Genomic DNA, 23,522 nt, shown 5'->3' with positions numbered 1-23,522 from the left:
CTGAAAGGTGTGATATTCCTATTTTCCAGTCTGAAGTGTAATGCTCCAGGTTCTTAAAACACAGATTCTTCTTGTAGAAAATATTTTTCAGTGTAAGTCCAAGTCATGTTTTTCATGGAAAAGCTGTTTCTTTTTCAGACTCTAGAATCATGTTGTTTTCTTCCTTTACAGAGTGCTCCTGCGAGAAGCAGGGAAGATTACTGTGTGCTGGGTTGATAGATGCTTCATGATGTTGCATACTGTAATGCTAAAGTTCTTCTGAATTAGTTTTATTTACATAAATTCCACAGTGCAGCTGCACTGGACTTCCCCCCCTCCCCTCCAAGGTTTTAGAGTGACCACAAAGAATCCGAGAAAGGGTGACAGCTTTGTCAAACTCAGACTTCAGTTCCATTTGTGATGTCCCAATTAGATGTTAGCACACTAACAAAAGACCCTTGGAATGGTTATCTCAAGCTGCCCTTGCACTTTTTAGCTTGACTAAAATGTAAAATTGTTACATCATAAATCTCTTTGTTACGGTTTTCTGGCTTCATGTTGTTGAAGGGGTGTATTCAGCTCCTTTGAGCTGTCTTTTGTGAGAGACGCTGCTGCTGTGTTTCAAGAGCCACTGTAGCTGTTTGGGGAACGGTTGGGTTCAATAGTGGTATTTAGTGAACTTGGGAGTCTGTGCGAGTGAGATTTGCTGTAACTGCTTATACTTGGTCACACTGGGTAGAAAAACAGGAAAGGGAATGTTTTAATTGACTTTTATTATTAATGCACAGTGGCAAGTCACCAAAGTAAACACTTTCTGTTGACAATTATATAGTATTAAGATGCTTCATAAGACGAGATGCATATAAGATCTGTGTGGGCCAGTTCTGTGGGGTTAAATACTTCTAAAATATGTATGAGTCACGTGCTTAAGCTACAGAACTCTTAACTGAATCTCTTGGAATCATGGAAAGACCACTCATGGGTAATAATCAAAGGGAAGTTTTTAACAAAACTGGGGGAAATGCAAAAAGGAAAGAAATCCTGTGAGAGCAAGAAAAGGAAAGGATTCGGATGGCTTTCTACAGTGGCAGAGGCACTTACAATGGATTGAGGTCTAATGCAGAGACAAAAGTTTGAAATGAAAAAAAAAAAAGCTGATGTTCAGAAAAGGCTGTTGGCTGATCCTGTGGAAGGTAAGCCTGCATCTCATCAACATGCACAGATGTTGCTATGGAGATTTGTGGGTATGTGTGTATGTGTTTAAGCTTACAAGTGTGAGAATGTGTCAATAGACTGAGTCTAGAAGAGAGAATAATGATGTACTGAGTTCCTTAAGGTGTAGGGGAAGACACTGGAACACATGAATGGCTGAACTGGGAATTTAGCCTACAGAAATTCCCAAATGAGCCCAGAGATGCCTCGGGTCTTTCAAATGCATTTTGTAAAAATGCTGGAAACACTGGGTGGGGGAAGGAAAGGAAGGTGAAAAAAAAATTTAATAGTGTATTACTGCAAAGAAAATAATAGGCGTATGAAGACTCATCTCTCTCTTGAGGGGAGAAAAAGGATTATTTTTTAAAATATGTAGTTAAGTCATTTAACTTAGTCTTAGCTGTTAAAAATTAAGGTGGAATTTAAAAATAATTAAAAAGAGAAATTAACATTTTTAATGAAAGGAAGGAAAAAGTGTTTTGCTATTTAAAATTGTGTCTGCATAAAACCACTGAAGAGCATGGAGACTGGCAAACATACTTTAGTTCATGATCAGAATCTGCAATCACCGTTATTAACTTAAAATAGAACATGATTGCTAACATTAGGAGTAATGCTGTCTGGGAGGAGTATCATTAGTTACCAGGTGCAGGAGGGTAGAAAGAAGCAGTATTGGTTTTAAGTATAAATTGCATTTTTATTTTTAAATGCCAGAATTCTTAAAATAACTAGTCTCCAAGAGACTGTAGTAACTTTTGATACATTTTCCATACCCGTTTTCTTTCAAACATGGCAGTGGTGGGATTATCTACAGAGATGCCTTCTGTGTTCCAGATGCAAGGATCTGTCATTTGTCCTGCAGGTAACGACAAGTACCTTGAGTCAGAAAACGTATGTTCTGCTTCACCAGGAACATTGATTGGGTCAATATGTTGAAATTAATAATAGTAGTAGAAATAATAATAAACTCCATCTTTTTTCAATTTGCTGAATGTCTCTTGAGATCTTGATCTCGCACATTACTCTCCTAAAGGATTTCAAGTTTGGAACAGTGATGTTGCTTGGAGCTGACATAGAGAATGAGGCATATGTACACCTATTGATACAAGTCACTCACATCATGTGAGTGTGCCCATGAAAGACAAAGTTTTTCACTCATTAGACCAATGCTTTGGCACATAAGAACCTGCTGGGCTTTGTAGTGATTTCACTGCCACAACTAAGTACCAGGTCATCTATGTTTTCAATTAATTATTCGGAGTCCATGAACTGAAACACCAATGTGTTTTATTGATACCTGCACAAGTTGTGCTGGCAGAAAAAATATTGGCCTGAATTTCCTCTTCCTTACTTTTGTCAATCAGAAGTATTTCCAATGAAGTTAGTGATGATGCATACTATGGTTTATATAAGAGCCAAGCTCATTATTGATAGAATTAAGAATTCTAGGCCACTGTAGATGATTGTACTGAGGAAGAGGTCAAGATTCAGGAAATCCTCGAATCCGATCCTTGCTAATACAGACAGATTTTGTAAGCCTGTCACTACAGAGGACTATGCCCATCTGTAAAATGGAAATGACTGTTCTGTTTTGCAATGGAGATGGCAGTTGGTTATGCTGTTACCAAAATATATAGTATGTATTATAAATAAATTCACGTTAAAAATTCCACTTCTGATCTGTGTGCGTGGAAGGAATAAAAGTTATGTGTGCTTACAACTCAGTCTATTAGGAGTTTTTGCATTAAATATGTTGATGTTAGACTAGTTACTCAGTCTCATTGATTTCAAATGACAAAGATATATGTACAAAAATGCTGTTCTGCCTATATACGGACTGTGTGAACTAAGGTGGTACTTGTCTTTGTATGGTTCAGAGGAAACCAAAGGTACCTTTCCAGAAGTGTTTGCTTTGCTTTTTCATGGTGTCAGCACACCAGTAAAATTGAATGCTGGAGCTGTCAATGTTAAAAATTAGTTTTATAAACAGTTGCTATGGTAATTAGCAAATATGCATAAATAATTTTAAAAGGTACACCTTGCCACTGGGGTTTGCTGCTGTTACACTGGAACACGTAGCATTTTTGCTACCAAAGTTCTCAATACACTTTCAAAGTCTGTAGAGCTCCGTGGGAGTTTACTTTGATGAGTTCAGCTTTCACAATGGTCTTGCACTCTTTGGTTATCTTGCTATTGCTTCCTTCTTTGTGGTTGTCTGTTACAACTAACACTGCAAAATCTCTCCCTTTTTAAGTTGACTTCATTGGAGGTATACCTGTCTAACAGCAAGTAAAATTCCTGGTTGCACACCGTGTTTGCCTGTTTGCACAGCCTCTCTTTACGCTTGACCTTGGATGTACATGGTATTTGTGAGATAGCAACAGTGATTGAGTGGTGCATGCTATAACTTATGACTCTCCTTCATTCTAATGAGTGCTCAAAAAATATCAAAAGAAATTATAATGGTGAAATTTTCACACTTCAAAGGAAGTATATTTATTATCAAAACCTCCATTCATTAGCTGCGCTTCAGAACTGGATAAGAAACAGCTGTTTTTTCCTGAGGAAGGCATCTTTTACTTGAGAAAGAAATCAACTGGATGCCAGTGTAGATATGTCGCTTAAAGATTTCCCCTTTGCTATTCTTAGAGATGTTGCATTTTCTTGTTTACTGTTGGACAATTCCATTTGACTAAATTAGTTGCATGTCTTTACATATAGGCAGTCACTATAATAGAGCTATTGTCTTGGGTTTGTATATACTTTCTTGGCTTTTGTGGTTGCTGGAAGGCAGTCTTTATATTCTGATAGAGCTAAAACAGTAGCTCTCATTTGTTTGTGCAGCTTGAAGTCCCATAACTTATTATGAATGAGCCCTTCATTTTGCATAGGACAGTAGCCAAAGCACTGTACTGAAGTTATGAAGCATGATCCTTAGATCTTCCAGTAAGGTAATGTGTTTTTAAAGGGGAAAGTTTACCTTCATTTAAACTCCAAAACTGGGTAATTGCATGGTAGACTGGATACTAGAGCAGTGCAGTGAAATCTGCAGTGCCTTCTTGTATAGTTTTTGCCATAGGCTAACTTACATTTGTGACTGTAGATACTGAAAATTTTATTTCCAGAATTGCCTATGTCAAACAGAGTAGAAGAGGGCTTGGACTAGTAATAGATTAAAATGAGGTATCATTTTGTGGTGTGGTGTTGTGGCCTTTCTGCTTTATATCCATAAGTACCATTTGACCTGGCTAAATTTGAAGTGTTAGTTTCAGTTATTGGTCCTTAGTGTGAGTCAACTGGAGGGAGGATTTCTTTTTAATTATTTAAAAAAAAAAAAAAAGTTGATTGTAAACAATGCTAATAAATGTTTTGGGTTTAAAAGCTTTTGTATTAAGTGTTTAATGAGAGTAGGAGGATCCTGGAAATCGACTTTTCTGCCCATTTTCATTGCTATTGGCAACTTAGTGTCACTAAAGGAAGTTCTATTGGGTAATCTCTTACTGTCTCCTTGCTGGGGAATGACAATATTTGCGTGTATGTGTGTATATGTATGTGCATATAAATGCAGTTGCTTTATTTCAAAAGTGCTAGCTTAATGTTCTCCAATTTTGGTTGCAGTCCTTTCTGGAGGTCAGAAAATGTGACCTCACATGCTGCTGTGATAGAGTAGTTTTTTCCTTTCATATGTTAAAGCGCACAAGTGGATTAATATGTTGAAAAATTCAAAGCTAAATTGACTGCAGTACAGCATTTTCATCTGTGCAGCAGCTAATATTGGGTGATGACATTTTCTGTTCAGTGTAACTTTTGAAGTATAGATTGGACTTGTGAGAGCAGCGCTGGCTGGCGAGTTGTACCTTTTGCAGCTGTCGGTGCACAGGTCATCTGCATCCTTCTGCCTTCCCCCGTTGCCTTTAGCTTGCTGTGGAGTCAGAGTACAAAAGGCTCTACTTCTTGTTGCAGGTCTGCTCTAGTAAAGGTGGACCTCTTCATAACTGCAAACACCTTACCCACAGGGATTGCTGGGGCTTGTTATCATGCTAATTTGCTTCTTTTTATATCTTTCCTGTTGTCTCAGCCTGGCCTGTCAATTGTTGGTTTTGCACCACTCTTCTTTAAACACTACGTTTTGGAAACATTTGTATTTACAAGCTGCAATGCAGCACTGTTGTCTTAACGTTTTGACTGACCCTAATTGCTATGACACATGTAACTAATGATGTTTTGTACTTTCAAGGAGTGCACTAAAAAGGTGATGACATATGAGTTACTGAATAAGGTACTGTGCAACTTGTGCAGTAGAGTTTGTGCAGACCTTATGTAGCATAATAAGCAGTTTTCCTGTGCTTATACTTGTTTCCCGTCAGACTGGCCTGTCTCCAGCACTGAGGCTGCATCGCACACTGAACGTTCAGAGGGAGAGAAAAGCAGAGTGCTAAACTGATCTCTCAGCTTGAAGAAGCCTAATTTGATTAGGCTTTGATTTGATTCTCATGATTTGTGGCAAATATGTCACTGTATGTGTATGTATACATGTGCGAGGAAACTGGAAACGGGTGTAAAATTAAAAAAAAATAAGATTTCAGATTGCCCTTCTCTTTTTGTTTACTCTTCAGCCACAATCTGATTTATGCTTATTGGAGTCTTTGAACTTCAACTCCCTTGAAGAATCTCTAGTCTATCGCTTTTTTGATGTTGCTTGAAGGGGGATGTGTGTGTGTGTTAGTGTGCGCACGCGGTTGCATGCGCTCGCATGCTATGGTGCTCTGGGCAATTTCACTCCAGAGCGCTTCCCTTCCTTTGTTTAACCTATGACCTGTGAAAACAAGAGTTAATCAAAAGTTCTAAGGTAGCTAAGAGGAAGGGGAAGTGTTTGGTTACAAATTAAATATGGGCAAGTCATAAGCCATAAATCTTCAGTAGTGCTACCAGTTGCGCTACTTAAGTTGCATGTGGTACAGAAAGTTTTTGGTTATAAATTCAACCTCCGTTTCGTTGGAGGGGGTGTTTAAAGGCTGCCTCGAGGATTTGCTTTTTGCAAGAAAAAATCCACATCTTTTCTTTTTTCCTTCTGGCAGAGATCTAGAAACAAATTCAGATAACTATAGTTCTTGATTTTTTTTAAAATTGTTTTTTTCAACTTTAACTGGTCACAATTTAGTCTAATAAAAGCAGAACTGGTTCACTCTTGAGTAGTAAACACATGGAATAAGTGACAAAGTAAAAGTATTGAAGATGGCAGGATAAATTAGTTTTCTGATGTATCCAAAGCTTTCAGGATGAGAGAGATCCTGAATTCTGCAGTGACAAAGCAGTGAGGTGACAACTGAAGTGAGATTGTCTGCATAATGTATGCAATTTTGTGGTGGGGTTGTTTGTTTTATCTTGTCTTGCACTCTCTTGAGCAACAGCTACACAGATCCCTGTGTATTGTATTGTATTGTGTTGAGGTCTGCTTCAAATACCAGCTAATTTCCTCAACTTCAAAACTGTGAAGGTTCTCTCCTCAAAATGCAAAGTTACTCTTAAAATAAGAAAAAGAAGCGGTTATGCTGAGATGCTAAACCATTATTTGGAAATAATGGCTTAAAATAAGGAAGAGTTGGTGTTAAACAAAGGACAACAATGAAGTTCCTTATAAGATACTAGTGAAGAGAAAAAGGGAAGCCAACAAGGAGTATGCAAGTATAACAGAAATAGGGCTATACCTTCCCTTTGGTTATATGGAGGCTTTGCTGATGTTTTGACATTGTGTGAGTTTGAGACTTTATCTGGGTTATTTTTATTAGAATCATAGAAGCTATTTTCTAGGTGCTGAGCAAAAGAATTAAAATTGGATTTGGATGCAGTATTCTCATGGATAGAACCTATAGATTTGTCATGTTTGGTGTATTGCAGTAATATAGAAAACTCCCTTGAATCTGTAGTGAGGTAAGGTTTAGCTCTGAACAAACAGGCCCCCCGACAGGACAGGTAAGTAAATCTTTGAAGAAAGAACACAACCTGACCTCAGCATTGTCCCTGTTGGGTATATGCACCACATCTTGCAAACGGTGCTGAGAACCTGGTCTGTCCTCACCCGCAGGCACTGGGGCTCTAAATGAAGTGCAACTCTGGCAAACTAGAAGCTGAGGTAATTTGCTTTTGTTTATTGCTTTTATACTGACACATGCATTATAAACACAATAATATTTAAAAGATTCTCATTTTAATTCTGTAAATGTAGTTTTCCAGCAAGATCCCTGAGCAATCAAGTAGAACTTTAAATATACCTTCCTGAAATAAGTTTTGGTTTCATACTGTCGGGGAGCTTTCTGCCTTCTTGGTTTTCTGTCTTTTCAAACTCTTTTGATAGATGCCTTACAAGGATTTGTTTACCAGGTTCTTAATCTCTACTTAGCAGATATGTTTTGAGAGGATTTCTTGTTACTCTTGTAATGGCTTTTAACTCTGCTGAAGTTTATTTAACTAAACAGAAAGAAAGAAACTTATCTTCTAACTAATCCTTCTTGATTGTTTACAATATAATGCCAAACTTAAATGCTGTTTAAAGTGGTAATTGTCTGTCTTTCTGCTCTATTCTATTACATAGTTTGTAAAGATGCTTAGAGCATATTAATTTAAATGATAATACTGTCATATAACATGAAAAGTTAAGTTGCTTATCAGTATATTTTGATAAGCTACTTACATTTTACAGTAGCATTTGCAAGCTTCAAACAAATGTTAATGATGGAGTGCCATTCACTTTATCTGTCTCATATATAGCTTCTCACTTCATTTATTACTAAAAGCTGTACAGTTAGGAACCATGGGGCACTCAGTTCTTTATAGTTGTCAGGATGTAGTCATATTTTATAAAAACTTTAAATCCTGTCTAACTATATCAAAATAGAATCCATTTGCTTCAGAAAGCATCTGTGATTAAAAGAAGAATCAGTTTGTGCGTCATACAAACTAGCTTTTCTATTCGCTGCAGCTGAGGGGAAATTCCTTGCTGGTATTTAAAAAGGAATTGAAATGAAAATAGGGCACAAAATCATACCAAAGTATACCGTAGTGAAAAGTAGCATCCTAGCTGTCTGTCTTATTTTGTGGGATGGAAATGGAATTAAAATAATGGAAAGGAATAAATGAAAAAGGTGGGATTTTTCTGCATGTTTGGTTTACTAGGATCCTCAGCAGCTGTACAGAAGACTAGTTATTCAACATATACTTTGGGAAATAATTACAAATAAAAATGTTCCACCATACATGAACATTAGTGTACATTTATCTTAAAATCTGATGGGAGTTTTTAACCTGTATGTTTGTTATGTACAGGGTCAGAAGGAAGATGAACTCCCAGCACTGGCCTGGCTGATACCAAAGTTTGTTTACAGCTGGTGCTACATTTGATGTTTAGTGCCCACAGGTGGCTGGAAACGCTGGGGAAGAGTAAATACTGAAGCTCAGACCTCAAAGGACAGGGATGCTTCAACCTTCTGGCAGTGTTCTCCTTCAAATGGAAGGTCTGATGTGGCTTTCCTAACAGATATTTATAAAGTGCCGTGTCCAGCGGAGGCTGTTGTTAGGATGCGTCTATATAGTAAAGGCCAGCAATCTTGGATTTATTAACTGAGATTTAGCAAGTTAAATAAATATATGCTTTTTCTTTCTTTTTTTTTTTTAGTTACCTCCCATGGTTTGAAGTCTTTTATAAGCTGCTCAATGTCTTGGCAGATTATTCAGCAAAAGGACAGGTATTACTCTGAAGTACTAACCCTTCTTTTCCCTGCCCCAATATCAAATGAGGGAGAGAGGATGAAAACAAGCTGTTTTAAGAAGTGCTTATATCAGAGATGACTGTCAGTTATTAATCTGTATGATGCAGTAATACAGAAGTTCATATTCAGCCAAGCTGAAAGCTTGGCAAGTGCCTTTGAAAAATAAGTGTGCTTTTAAATTAGTTTTGGGAAAAGATAAAGTCCAAGAATGTGACCGTGGATCCCACACAAATTAATGGTTTCCCTGCAGTCACCCATACTGTGCAGACCTTTCGATTACCTGAACTGTATTCAGCACATCCATGCAAATCCTGTATTGCAGTTTCACAAATCCTTGACAGGTGTCTTACACAAGTTTATTTGTCATGTAAAGTAAGTGGAGAACTGAGCTTACTGATGCAAAATGCTTACCCATGTAGCATCATCCAGCCTGAGACCTTCAGATGCTGTTCTGCTTTTAAAGCAAACTAAGCTATTAAAATTTGCTTCTAGGTTTATGAATGATAATTCATGATACAGAGAAATCACGTATATGATTGCAACACCTAGTCTAGTTTCATGTATTTAGAATATTACAAGTATAATCTTTGCAGTTAGGTTGCTGCTTTGATTTATTACCATTTTGTGGTAATAATTGTATTTTTGCATTTGTCAGAACCTTTCACATTCGAGGTAGAAGCACTTAGGATCACATCTTCATCTAGACAGATTAAATACATTTGGCTTTACCCTAAGCTAGTGAGTTGTTATAAAGAACTTGCAGTGAAAACTGGCTTGCTCTGAGCTGAGCAACTATGTAGGGCATAGGTTGGTGACTCAGTAGGTTGCAGAAATATGTAGAAATACATATTAAAAAAATGTATTCTAAAAAAATCATGTTATAAAACCCAGCTGTCACAGGAAACTACATTTGTTTCTGTTTGTAGTCTAATGTATAAATCTATTTTTCTATTTTTCTTTACACTTGCAAATTCTCTAAGCCCCCAATTCCACAAACATTGCCCTTCCATCTTGGAGTTTACCTTGTTACAGCAATGCCTACTTAGTATTCCTTTTTTTGTTTTTTTTCTCCTTCTTATTTCAGGATAGTCAAAGGAGTGAGCTCCTAGAAACATTTCATAAACTTACCATCCCTGAGCCAGGAACCTCTGTTCATCTTGGAGTGGTAAGTGAAGTGGGAGAGATGTAAACTAAGGTATTTAATTTTCATTACATATCATAACAGAGGAATGTCAAAAGCAATTCTTTTTGGAACTTGGTACACAGATGTTGTTTTCCTGTGAGGACACAGAGCTGTGAAATTCCCCTTTTCACATTTGGGGCCCTCTGCTTCCCTTTCCTTAACCTCAAATGTCTTTGAAATGCTGTTCTTTGATTGGAGGAAGATTGTGTATATTCCCCATGGAAATTTCTCACCATATCGTCTGTGACCTGCGAGAGGTCACAGAGCAGCAACATGACATTTATTGCCCACACTTCTGCAGAACTCCTAGATCTTGCAAGTATGCAAGGGGGACAAGACTGCAAAGCAGTCACGTACCTGTCATAGCAGCATTTTGAGTATTAACTGTTTATCACATTTTCTGATTCCTTTTCCTCCTACCCCCCCAAGAAAAAAACTAACGCAAAAAAGGATTTATTTCATTTTTTTATCTTGTGAGAAATTAAGTCATAAGAACACTGAAAGAGTAGATGTGGGATTTTATTGATGGGATTGTATTTTAGATTTTGTCTTTTGGGGGTTTCGTCTTCAAATTAATTTTTGCAGAACAACCTGGTGTTCCAGGCTGTAGTGAAAAAACAGTTAAGATGCACATTGCTGCAGTTGCCAATTAGTCATTTAGAGTTCACATGGAAACCAGTGGTGTGTGCAGCCACAGTTTTCTTCTCCCTCTCATTTCCTTTACTCCTTCTTCTAAAGTACTTTTTGGCAACAAGCAGCTTACTCTCATCACTTCACCCTGTAATGTCAGTCGACAGGTAACAGTTGTTTGGCCTTGCTAGGTCACCAGCTGGCAGTAGAAATGTCCCAGTCCTCTTGAGGCTAGCTCTTTTATGAACAGCATTTCTGTTTAAGGGGACGAGCTGTCTCAAAAGGCAATGATCAGTTGGGATATTTCAGTTTTTTCATACCAGTGGTTTCAAGGAATGCTGCCGGTCTCCCCTTGTCTCAGACATTTCATGGGCGATGAAGCAAGAAAAGATATAAAAAAGCAGCCAAGGGACTGTTAGCTGTGGTGTCTTTCTGCATTTTATTTTGGCTGTTTACAAGCCTATTTTGGGGTCGGAGTGAGGTTCCTATATGTGATATAGTTGTGAATACTATTCCTGTATCTTTGCATTGCATCTTTTCAACCAAACTAAAACAGTGGTATATCAAAAAGCAAAAATTTGTGTTTATACATTTAGTGTCTATATTCAGTGTAGCCGTTATACTCACTTGCTATTTTGGGCTATAGACTGTTCATGAAGCACCAAAATGTCTGATATATATATACACACATACACACACAAGAAAATTGTGCCAATTGTAGAACTATGCCAAGAATATAACAGCCTTTAAGGCTTCAGCAAGTAATTAATAAGTATCCCTAAGACAAATTGTGAAGATCATAAAAATAATATAAATTGTATACACCATTGATTTACAAAAGCAGTTTAGTCACATTCTCTCCTTTCCTTTCCAAAAGCCTTAACCAAGAATCACGGAAGTCATGCATGATCAGATGGGGAACTAGAGTGAACCTAGTCTCTTGGAATGCAGACAATAAAAAAAATGTAACGATATAATGGATTATGAAATTGCAAGACCAATGTAGTCTTTCAAAATGTGGGTTTTTTTAAGGCATATAAAATTGACCTAGAACTTAGTAATATTTTTCAGGTAAGTAGGCATAAAACTTTAGGAAGCATTTCTCAGTAAATTTCCATAACTTCACCATTGCCTTGAATGAAACTTACTGATGCTGAAAGTCAGAAAAGGACCTGCTTGCAGTTGTTTCCTGTAGTCCGTCATGCAACCTGCAGTGGGCTGTGGAAAGATGGCTTGAATTATAGACTGCCTTGGAGTTTCCTTGGCATATGTCATACATTGTGTGAGTCTGTCTGTATCAGCGTCTCTGAAGAACAAAAAAATGTAATATAACTTTTCAGGAGCATTTGATACTTTCTATCCTAATGCATTTCCTATTGCATGTGTGATCTGAGAATCCAGCTTTTGAAATCCATGACAAAGAAGTCATACTGGTAGTTGGTAACAAATGTTCTGTCATTTTTACTTAGCTGAGCAACTGCTATTACTGCTGTTACTAATACCAAGCAATAAATTTAGATTGCTTTTGACAATATTGCAATAATCAATATTTGCTCTTTTTTTAGCACTCTTACTTTACTGTGCCTGACATCAGAGAGCTTCCTAGTATACCTGAAAATGTGAGTACCGTAGAGGATCATAGGCTTTACCATTTCTGCTTAATCTCAGCAGCAAAATAGATAACAGTTGTTACCTCTGTTTGGCCTAGTAATAGATTATATTCTATAAAGTATTGCTAGATGTTGAAGTGAACTTAATTTATAAGTATTGGGCAGAAAACATTGTGTTGTTAACTGCAGAAGTACATGAGTAACAGGCCTTTTGACATACAACGTAACAGTAGAATTTACATTTGCAATTTTAATTAAGAAAAGATACCAAATTAACATGAAATTGACAGCATAATTATCTTAAACTGTAAGTTGAGATATTTATTTTAAAAATATAAAGCTTTTATTATTAACACCACATTATTACTTACTATTAACATTCCATGATTTCTTGGTTCTAATAAGTGAGGAAATTTAAAATACACATCTATAGTTTTAGCCTACTCAAAATCGGGGAAAGAACAGTGATTCGGTGACTGTATGTAACAGTATGGTGGCATTTCAGAGAACAATGATGGAGTTAATTTGTGTGAAAATTCTCTCACTACAACAAGCCTATGAAAAATTCTTGAAAGTAATTTCAAGGCAGTTTCGTGATTGCCATTTGAACGAGTACTACAAGAGTCATCTTTTACATAAAAATGCAGGATTACAAAAGAAAGGAATTTCATGCACTTTACTAAGACTTTAATTTGTATCAAGAGAAGACAAGAACCTGTTGAGGTATTTCACCTTCATAGCTAACTTGAATCAGAGTCTGCTTTCTTCTCCTAAGTTCCAGAGAACTGCTGATTTAAAAGAAACTTAATAATTTCACAACTAAAGAAGGAATCTTTTTCTTCTGCAACCAGATTGACATTTCTTTCTCCTCTTGCTGACCTCGCACTGTTTACATAGTTTTGTTGGTTTTCTTGACATGTGAGACCGACTACAACATGAAACTGAAACTAAAAACTAAACTTGGGCAGTAATTGTTGGAACCTGCTTGAGAGATAACATACTGGTTTGAAATGAATTTTATTTGAAAAAATTTTTCAATATGATATGTTGGTTTTATTTATGAAAGTGGTATGGCTACTTTTTAGTCAAGCCAAGGATATAACCTTGATACTCAGTATCTTCAGTGGAAGAGTTTGGTGTTTGAAACATCCATATAACTAATATTTAAGAAAGATCAAATACCACTTTGGTATTAACTTGCCTTGTTCTTTAAGGTGCTGTCAGAATTCAGGTATCGTATATCCTTCCTTGAAATATTTTGTATAGATTCAGATTCATATAGAACATATAGGGTCTTTGCTTTAAAGGTGTATTGTTAGCTGTCGTTGCTCAGGCAGTCATTCTTTTCTTTGTGATAACATCTTCCTTCTGTATAATATTTACATAATAGCATTCAAGAGTTGATGATCTGCATTTGTGATTAATAGCTGAAATGTATTATGGATGAAGTACTAATGGACAGGTTGATACGGGTAGAAAAAAGCAGATCTGCTAATCATAGAGTGAGACCCTTCTGAGAGAATGACCTAAGGGACCAGTAAAAATTATCTGTTTGCTAGATGGCTTTCTGAAAATGTCAAACATACCTGGTTTCTTTAAGGCCACTTTTTCGGAGACTTCTTAAGCCTCTTGAAGTTGTCTTGTATGTTTTTCAGCATGCCTCAGATTTCTAGCCAGATGATAGGTCTGTGGGAAGACAATGCTGGCATTTGCCTCTCTTAAATACTCTTTAATATGGTCCTGCTGTGTCTCTTAGCCAAATTTCTATGCCTGACATCTCAGTGTTCTTTCTTGAACATTTTGTGGTCTGCCTAGCACTATATACCTCAATTTATGGCATGAAAGAAAAGGGAATCATCAAGACATTTCATCTTGTTTGTGGATGAGTTGTATAGCAGATAACATTTGGGGCTTTTTGTTTCTGTTTTAAAACATTGTTGCTAGCTTTTCTGTGTTACAGACTTTTCATACTGACATGTATCCTGTCAGTAAATTTAATAGATGTGCTCTTTTTTCTAAGGTCCTTTATTTTTGTAGAAATATGATACATTAGGAGTAATTTAAGAGTCAATTTCTGAATCTAAACCAGCTATCAAATCCGGTCCTAATCCAGACATGAAGTTACTTGTTTATAGAGTTTATATTTTGTGTTCATCTCTTTTATGCTAATCATCTCAAACTTTAACAATTTTTGTTTGATAAGCCTCAAATCACCCAGAGAGCAAGGAAGGAAGTTTATTTCCATTTTGCAGGCTGGCAAGTTGGAGGGCAGAGAGAAACGAGCCAGTAATGGTAAGAAACCAGTGGCAGGGATTAAAAGTAGATCGATCATCTGCCTTGGGCCTGCTTTAACTGATATGGAACAGCTTAATAACACAGTACCTAGTAAGGGCTTCAGGAAGTATAGCTGTATTTATGCTCTGTTGGTTATGTCTGCTAGTGATGTTCGCTTTATATTCAAAGGTATGAGTCAGCTTCCCAAAACATTTGAGCAGGAGACATGATGAATGCTCATGAATCAAAGGCTGTTTTAAAAGCAGAGGCCTTGGGCCAGAAGGAGTTGGAAACCCTTTGAAAGCTGAACACTCAGCCTTCATGGGAGGGAGTGCCATGTGATGCTAAAAAGCATCCTCTTTGAATCATTGAGTGGTGCTGACGTGCCTCGGAGGGAATGTGACTGTTCCGATGGAGGTATCCTGTGCAGTGATGTCACTGTGAAGGATGGACTCTTCGCAGTGTCTGGGGTGAACCAGGGCACCTCTGGGAATAGCAGTGGAAGAACATTGCATTCAGTTACCAAATATGTATGCCCATATAGATATATAGATATAGATATCCAAATTAAAAAAGCTAGGGCTTATTGTAAGAAAGAATAATATTAAAAATCAAACCCGTAGGTCTAACTGTTATTCCAGTTGACGATCTCTCAGGCATTTTGTTTGTTTATTTTTTTCTAATGAGTATTGTGTAATTTTTTATGAGGATTTTATATGTTAGCGCAACTTTCATGTAGCATTGAAGCCTATTAGGGAATAATACAAGGACATGAAATGAGCATAAATCTTCATGGATTTTAATCAATTGGCCTGATTTATTCAAAATTATCAGTAATTACGTTTTAAAACCCATATTAGCAAAAGTTTTAGTAGTGCCAAACTGAAGTTGTATGTAGTGATTAATGGAGAGCTGCATAGAACTCTATTTGGAATGTTAACAAACTTCTTGGAATTATTCGACTGTCCGATCAATATGTTTAATTAGTCACAAAAACATTTAGCATGAACACTTTTATTTAACAGCTAAGCATTCACTTTTTCAAAAGATTTAATTAATATGAACGATTTGTAAATGCATTGTGATTGCAGAAATAAATTGGGTTCATTGCAGGAAATACAGTGCAAGAGTGTAAATTTCCTAGTAGTATCTGTTGTGTTTCAGAAATGCCAGGTAAGTTAGCAGTCTGAAATGATCACATGTTCTTGGTGATGACTTTCTGATGTATTTTTCTATCACTGAGTCCTATATTTCAAAATGCCTGATTTTTTTGCTCTTTATAACGTATGTCTTTTGCTACCTGTTTTTCTTAAAGTCCCCTTCCCCCCCTTTTTTTTTCTACATTTACACCATTTGATAAAGTGTATTGTCTTCATTATTTTGTCCTCCCAAACAACAGCATGGCATTATAAAAGAGTGTTAGCTGCATACCAGATTACCTAACCCATGTTAGATTTTGAATGTGTGATATTTCAAAGAAAGCAAACTTCTAAATAAGATGAGGGATTTCCAATAGGAGGATGGAGAATGAAACCTGACTCAATTCTGTTGACCTGTTCTGATAGGAGATTTACTGACGTCTTGAAAATGAAGCTGTTCAAGAGCAAGACTAAAAAGAGTAAACTATAATCCATGTTACTATGTTTGAGTTTCACGCTTCGCAGAGGAGAGAGCGCTCACTGGTTTGCTCCTTCAGTGAGAAATTCTTTGTTAGATGATGGAGGAAGAGAATTACATGAATATTTTTTAATTTCAGAAGTCAGTGTGCATGTGCATTTACTGATATTAGATAGCAAGTGATCAAATAGATGATTGATCTAGGAGTGAACTTTCCAAGGAGCATAAGGGAATTTTGTAGCACTCTTAGTGAGTTTTGAGAGAAGTGGGGATACCTGTTCCCATATTTTATTTTGCAAATCCAATTTTTTATTTCCTCAAGGAAGGTTTAAATCCTAGGGAACAAAATATACAACAATTATACTGCGAATTGGAACTCTTTCATTTGTATTTATTTAACTCATTCATGGTTTTGTCACTTACGAGACATGTCTTTCAAAATACATGTGTAAGTCCCAATTTCATCTTCAAAGATGACAGCTTTCTTATAAATAAAACTTAGAGCTAACACGTGAATTTCCTTAGTATCAATACATTACCATACAGCCCACATGCTTCGCAGGTGTCATTGGCAAATTTCTGAGAGCAGAGAAGACTAAAACCTTATAAATCTTTCCATCTGAAGGTACGTTTGTGTGTCAAAGCCAGTATTTCACTATAATAAACTTCATGAAGGAATAATAGCAAATCAAGTCCCTGTGTTTATTTTCCTCTCACTAGTGGATACTGTTGCCTTATAAACACATCCATGGACGTGCATATCTACATCTTCAAGCAGAACGTAGGGTTTATGTTCTCTTTTTGCCATGCCCCTAATTTAGGTAGCATCAAATGGAGTTCAGTGCTACTTAAAAATTCTTTTAATTCACACTATTTGCAGTAATTGTGTCGTCATGCACGGGGTTTTGGCGTCGTGGAAAGATGGGTGAGAGGGGCAAGAAGAGCCGTAGAGAAGACAGCTTATGTTTAGACAAAAATATCATGCTAATCAGCACAGATGGGATGAGAAATACAGAAAAAGTACATGATAGTTTAATAGGTTTTTGGCAAAAATGTGTTGGCTTTTTTTTTTTTCTTCTTTGAATATACCTGTCTGTGGCTATAGCTTTTCTGTAACAAAGACCTGAATGATTGTTTTACATTAACATGTTTGAAGCTAACCATAATGAGCTTAGTTTTTATCTATCTGCATACTGGTACAAAAGTCTTCCAAATACAATGCTTAATTTTTCTTTAGTTCTTTCTGTTTAGATGGCAAGCTGTGGAACATATTTTTGCACAGTATGAAGCATCTTGGCAGACTTCTCAGGCCAAGTATTGGTGGTTTTAGAGTTATCTTTGGATCTGTCAAAAGTGCTAATAGGCTTTGTTGAGCTTCTTTAAGTTTCTAAATCATATTTGCTTTTTGCTTTTCTGCACTTTTTTATTTAATGATGATTAAGATTACACTTGAACTCATGACTAATCTAATTTTGATCTCACATGTGCTTTTTGTATAAGACTGTCTTTATCATATAGCAACCCTTCCATATCTGTAAGAAGCTATTTGGAAACAAATTCCCTAATTCAACAGTATTGGGTGTATTACCTTTCTCCCCCCCCCCCCCTTTTTTTTTTTTTTTTCAGTTTCTGGGTTTTAAGAAGTTTAAGAAAATCCTTTTTTTGATTGCCTTGCACTGTAAAAGCCCCTCGTTCTAGGAGAGCATAATATATTTTGATCAAGTTACCTACATGGTGGCTTTCTAGTTTTGATAGTAAAGATCTTAGGATCACATTCTGCTGTTTATTAGAAGACATCTTAAATATTTAGTAAATGATACATGATTCATGCCACTGCAGCATGTGCACAGGGCAATTACATTGGTAATGATGAATGGATAATGTTGCTGGCTGATGGGATGATGTGGGGGATGAAGTGGCCATAGCCTCTTGTGCAGCTTGCTCTGTTTTCTTTTTTGTATTGCAGTTATTCACAGTAATTTTTACATAGGTACTTTTTAATATTCTGAGCAGCAAAAGCATGGAAGAAACCCGTGTTGCCTAGGAAGTGTTATGTAAAGTTTCAGTCATGTTACTTGCCTTGTGTCTTGGTCTTTCTATCTGTACTTTAAAGGCAGATTGCAAATGTGCTTTGCTTACAATATTCTTCTACTGCAATTAATTTTCTTTATACTGTGTAAACATACTGGCCACTGAAGTAAAATTGGATGTTTGAATCCTGCCTCTTCATCAGAGATGGGCATCTGCTGAAATTTTCAGAGAGAGAGAATTCTGTCTCCTTCCTCAGTTTCCCCAGCTGCCCAAGGAAGTGCTTTCTGTCTTCCAGCACAGAAGTCAGTGTGTCTGAGTGCACAAAGTGAACAGTTCAGACAACCTGTGTAACTTTTTTTAGTTTGTGTGTTAAATGCCCATGTGTATTTCTAATTATCAGGATTGTTCTAGCATAGACTGAGCTTACATTTGAATTTGTCATACTAGAATTGTCCTCTAAGAGAGCTGGTATTATTGTTGAGTTGTGAGGGTTTTTCGGTACTTTATCAGGCAGCTTTGAAGCTTCCATAAAAGTGACAGAACGTATTTTTTCTTGGAGGAGTATCTTGTATTTAAGAAGCTGTATGTGAAATATCATCATTTTTATTACTCCAAGACCTAGCTCCCCAAAAGTTAGGGGAAAGATATTGCAATTAAAAAGTACCCTGACATAAGATGACATACTGCTTTCATTCGTTAAGCCACGTACAGGATGTAGCATAATAGGAGGATGAAATCTGGTTATTTTTTTTGTTAGGGATGCTTGGTTTTGTAATATCATTAATCAAAAATTATTTTCTCTCTTCCCAGAGAAATCTGACAGAGTATTTTGTAGCAGTTGATGTCAACAACATGCTGCATCTCTATGCCAGTATGCTGTATGAACGCCGCATCCTCATTTGTTGTAGTAAGCTGAGCACTGTAAGTAAAATGCAGAATAATTTCTTCTATTCACAGTACTTTTTAAAAAATGACAGTCATAGATAGGAAGTGATCAGGTGATGTCCAAATCCCCCTTCCAACCTCAGCTATGCAACCTCAACTCAATTCTGTGGTTCTGTGTCATGATTTTAAAGAACTTCTGTTGGCCTCTAATGTTCAAATGAAAAAGGATTTTTTGGATACAGGAATTCTTGGGGTTGCTTGTTACATAAATGTACAAACATTTATGCCATAGTGAAGTCCCTTTTTCATAATTTACCTGACAGGAAAAAAAGATAGCTAAATGATACTGTCAGATGGATGTTCCATGACCTTCTCTGGATGGACTGAAGGAGTGGGCTAAAATGCATTGACAAAAATCCACATTTTTGCAGTTTTGTTTGATAAGGTGTAGTCCTAATGCTACTTAGGCTTCATCAAGTGTCTGAGAGATGAAAGCTACTAGACTTTCTCCACTGCTCTAGAGTACTCACTTCTAGAAATGGCTGGACATCAAAACAAGCACACAGCCTGATTTAGTTCAAAGATTTGTGTTATGCATTTCAAGGTTTATCAGTCAATAAGATTGTGATTTTCTTTATAAAAGAAAATGTTAAGTTTTCATTCTGTTTGTTTTATAAATGGGTATTGATTGCTTTCCTTTATGAATGATGAGCATAAGATGGTTTAGCTAATTTTGCTTTCTAATGCTACGGACTAAGTACTTGAGTGTTCCTTTCTAAAATACAAGCTTCCATTTCCATTTTGTATGGTATTAACTAGTCTCTTAATGTATGATTGTGACCTAGTTTGTGTTTGAGATTAAAACTGGTTCATGGAATTGTAAACACTATGAAAAGCTGAAATTATGTGCATAAAATCATGTGAGGATGTTTTTTTTCATTCTAAAATTAAAAAGAGTAAGACTTCATACTTAGTCTCAGAACAACTATTACAATATTATTTTGAAAGGTAAGTGAAACTAGGAGAGTTAGAATAATCTCTGGGACCTATTAATAATTACTAAATGTTTACAATCAATCCCACATTTAACTGAAAGAATGTAAGTATTATAAAGTTTAATATCATAGAAAACTTGTAAAATCTTAACTTTTATATCTGCCAAGTGTTCTATGTTCTCCCTACTAAAGTAAGGATAAATACATCCAGGCCTAGTAATTGAATAAAATGAAAGAGAGAAGTGTTTATTTTAGAAACCTAAGGAATGAAAAGAATAGTAAATTATCAGAGAGGAGGAAAGAAGAGAATGGCTATCCAAAGCATTTCAAAATTTGTGTGGTTGGTGGTTGGTTTAATCTCTGCCTTTGTGACAGAGCCTGGGAAGAAGAATTACTTACCTGTCACTTTGCCTTCCTTAATGAGCCATTTCACAAGTAGGGTTGTGTTTTCTTGCCTATCTTTCTGCTATTTCTCTTCCTTTTGCCTCTGTCCAAGATAAAAGCATGTCTGGTTCTTCGGTAGGGAGGGGTATTCATACTGTGTGTTCTTATCTTACAACTTTATATATAAACTGCTCCAAGATTGGAGTGACAGTGTAAGACAGGTTTGAAGAGTTGGGCCAGAGCCAGTGATTCCTTGCCTGCACGCTCTGCTCTGCATGTTCCAGCAGTAGGAACAAGCTGCATTATTTTATTTCAAACTGTGCTCAGCGGAAGCCAAGACCTTGTAACTGGAAACGTACCAAACTGAGAATTCTCAAAGTAAATTGAGGGTGGTGTGGTGGTGAGAGGGATTGGTTTCTTTGTTTTTATTTTTTGGGTTTTTTAACAAAAAAGTGGAAGGGACCTATTTGCAGTTAATTTCTTTTAACTTTGAGAGATGTGGCACACTTCATACTTAAGGCTTTATTTTAATACCAGGTAAGAGAGAGAAAATTAAACAGTCCTGGATAGAAAGTCTTTTATGGTGGAATGAATTCTGTGCTATAATACATCATATCAAATTCAAATTTTGATTTGAAATATCCTTAATATAGTGAAGTTGAATAAGATATAGAGGTAACTGAATGAGGCTGTGTTTATTACCTATTTTATAAACCATATGTACTGAACCTCTGGAAGAATTATAGCTGTTTTCTTGGATGTTTTTCTTTTTTTCCTACAAAAGAAAACTCAAATAATTTCTCAAAATGTTAAAGCCATTATTCGTGTTAAATTTCGTTACGTATTCTGTGATCTAACTACTCATGAAAAGCCAGATATGAACCAAAATGCATAAAACACCCTGTGCTTGGCAAAAGACCACCTGCTGGTGGGAGCATTCTGTTGCAAAAATGAAACAAGAGCTTTCCTTGCAGTATTCTCTCTTCCATCATAACTTGCTCGTGCAGCCCTGCCGCAACAAGGTATGTTAACTATTTGTGATAAGGGCAGCAGCAGGTTGTCTCTCATTATTAAAAGGTGGCTTACACAAAGCCCGATGACTCTTAAAAGACTTAAACGTGTGATTTACCATGATGTGTCTGTTTGGCTCCATCGTACTGAGGTGAATTTCTTTACGTAATTTTTCTGTTATTTTTTGAGTGTTAGTACAAAGCAAAAAATACCATTCTGACATGGATACTCTTTAGTTCCTGGGAGGTGAGAGCTTGCTGTGTCACTTCTTCCATGCCACCGAAAGCTCTGATACACAACCTCTTATTCCCTGGTTGGTCTCTGGCATGCCTCAGGTCTCTGAGGATAAGGAAATGGTGGTCCTTAGGAAAAGACAACATATGATTAATGCCATTCACCAAATTCCTTGTGATGCAACATAGCTAAGAGCTTGCACAGTTCTTGTTCTGCAGCAGTCTTACAACTACTGTTTTAAATGTACGAGCTCCTCCTTCCCAAGAGCTCTGTTGCTGTCCTTATAACCTGCCAGTATAGTTCTTGACCTTCATACACAGCCTTTGCAACAGCCCTGCTTTCACTGCTTAATTCTTATGTAGCGCGGTCTTAAGCTTTCTACTTTGTTTTTAACCCTGAGTAATGCAGAAAAATGATCTTACAAACTCGCAGAAGGTGCTCATTTTTTTCCAGTATATATTGCACATTTGTACCCATGTACTGCATTTGTAAAACTGTGCGGTGCGGTGTATATGCATCAGGAGAGAGAGAGAGTAAAATGCACTGGAAAATGGGCTATTGTAATTCAACATCCGTTTATAACTTTTATATGTGTGACAAAATCCTATTGATTTAATTTGCTCAAATAAGGCTTTTAGAGTATTAAATATAAAACTGTCAAAAGTGAATTAGTGAATCAGTGTCTTTCTTACATAGCTATCTTTTTACATTCTCTAGCAACAGCTGCAGGAAGCTGAGGTAGTGGAACTAATCTTATTTCAAAATGCTGGATTCCTATAGTTTTGACAGTTGGGCATTTCTCAGGCTGCCTTATTATTAAGTGCTTGTTTTCTGTATGGCAATCACTAATCAGGTGAGGTCTCCAGCAAATATGCTATTTCTTTTTTATGAGCCCTTATCTTGGCAGAGTTGAAGGACAGTAGTGGTCCTTACCCATGGTAGTATGTTATTTGAATTCATGCCAGATAGCAAGGTGGGAGTACATCTCAAAAATAAGTGACAGGTTCTGCTCAGATGTCTGCAGTGTTGAGCATTATGTCTGTTTAATCTTTTCTTGCTGAGTTTTAAAACCAATGGAAGGGGATACTTGGAAGGGGCATCCTTGGATTACTGAGTTCACTCCTCTACAGAGGCTACCATGTTATATAATAATTCCAGGAAATAATCTATTTGATCCTTATAGAAGCAATTTTAAAGTAAGAATTAAATTTTTAAACAGTATTTTTTCCAGACATCTTTTTGATTTGGAGAACAGAAACAGAAAATGTAAAGGATTTAGGAATATAGAGGAAAAACTACAGTGGGAAAGCATGCCCTTTTTTTCTGCTGCATAGTTTGGATCTAGGCTATGCCTTTCATCTAATCTGTGAGAGAGGAGCATCTTCTCCAGTAGGAATAATATAAAGATAAGTTGAAATATAATGGGGTAGGGATAAGTCTTCAGTGTTTCGTGAGTCATAAATACAGAATAAATTCAAGATTTTGTAACTTCTAACTTTTGCTTTAGTGTCTCAACATACTAGTGTTTCCATCCCATATGGACCATAAAATAATGTTCACCTGCTAATAAAGAGCTTTCTTATTGAGAAAGACTGAACGGGTGCTTGTTCAGATACTTGCTGTAGCCTGTCTGCTTCCAAAGACACTATTTCCTTAGGATGGTGGTTCAAATCTAGTTTAAATTCCTGCATATTTTCACTTACGGAAACAC

The 23,522-nt window shown here is 36.5% G+C and overlaps 1 protein-coding gene across 5 annotated transcripts in view; it reads left to right on the top strand.

The window, feature by feature from the left end:
- Positions 1–23,522, top strand: part of DENND1A (DENN domain containing 1A) — a 217,196-nt gene that overhangs the window by 80,395 nt on the left and 113,279 nt on the right. For all 5 annotated transcript variants that reach the window (XM_075054618.1, XM_075054615.1, XM_075054617.1 and 2 more), the window contains exons 6-9: positions 8,864–8,933; positions 10,042–10,122; positions 12,336–12,389; positions 19,113–19,223. In XM_075054618.1, the coding sequence (XP_074910719.1) occupies positions 8,864–8,933; positions 10,042–10,122; positions 12,336–12,389; positions 19,113–19,223 (316 nt within the window). The remainder of the gene's footprint in view (positions 1–8,863; positions 8,934–10,041; positions 10,123–12,335; positions 12,390–19,112; positions 19,224–23,522) is intronic.

This window comes from Buteo buteo, chromosome 23 (genome assembly GCF_964188355.1).
Source record: "Buteo buteo chromosome 23, bButBut1.hap1.1, whole genome shotgun sequence".
NCBI lineage: Eukaryota > Metazoa > Chordata > Aves > Accipitriformes > Accipitridae > Buteo > Buteo buteo.
This window is presented reverse-complemented; position numbering and strand designations above follow the sequence as displayed.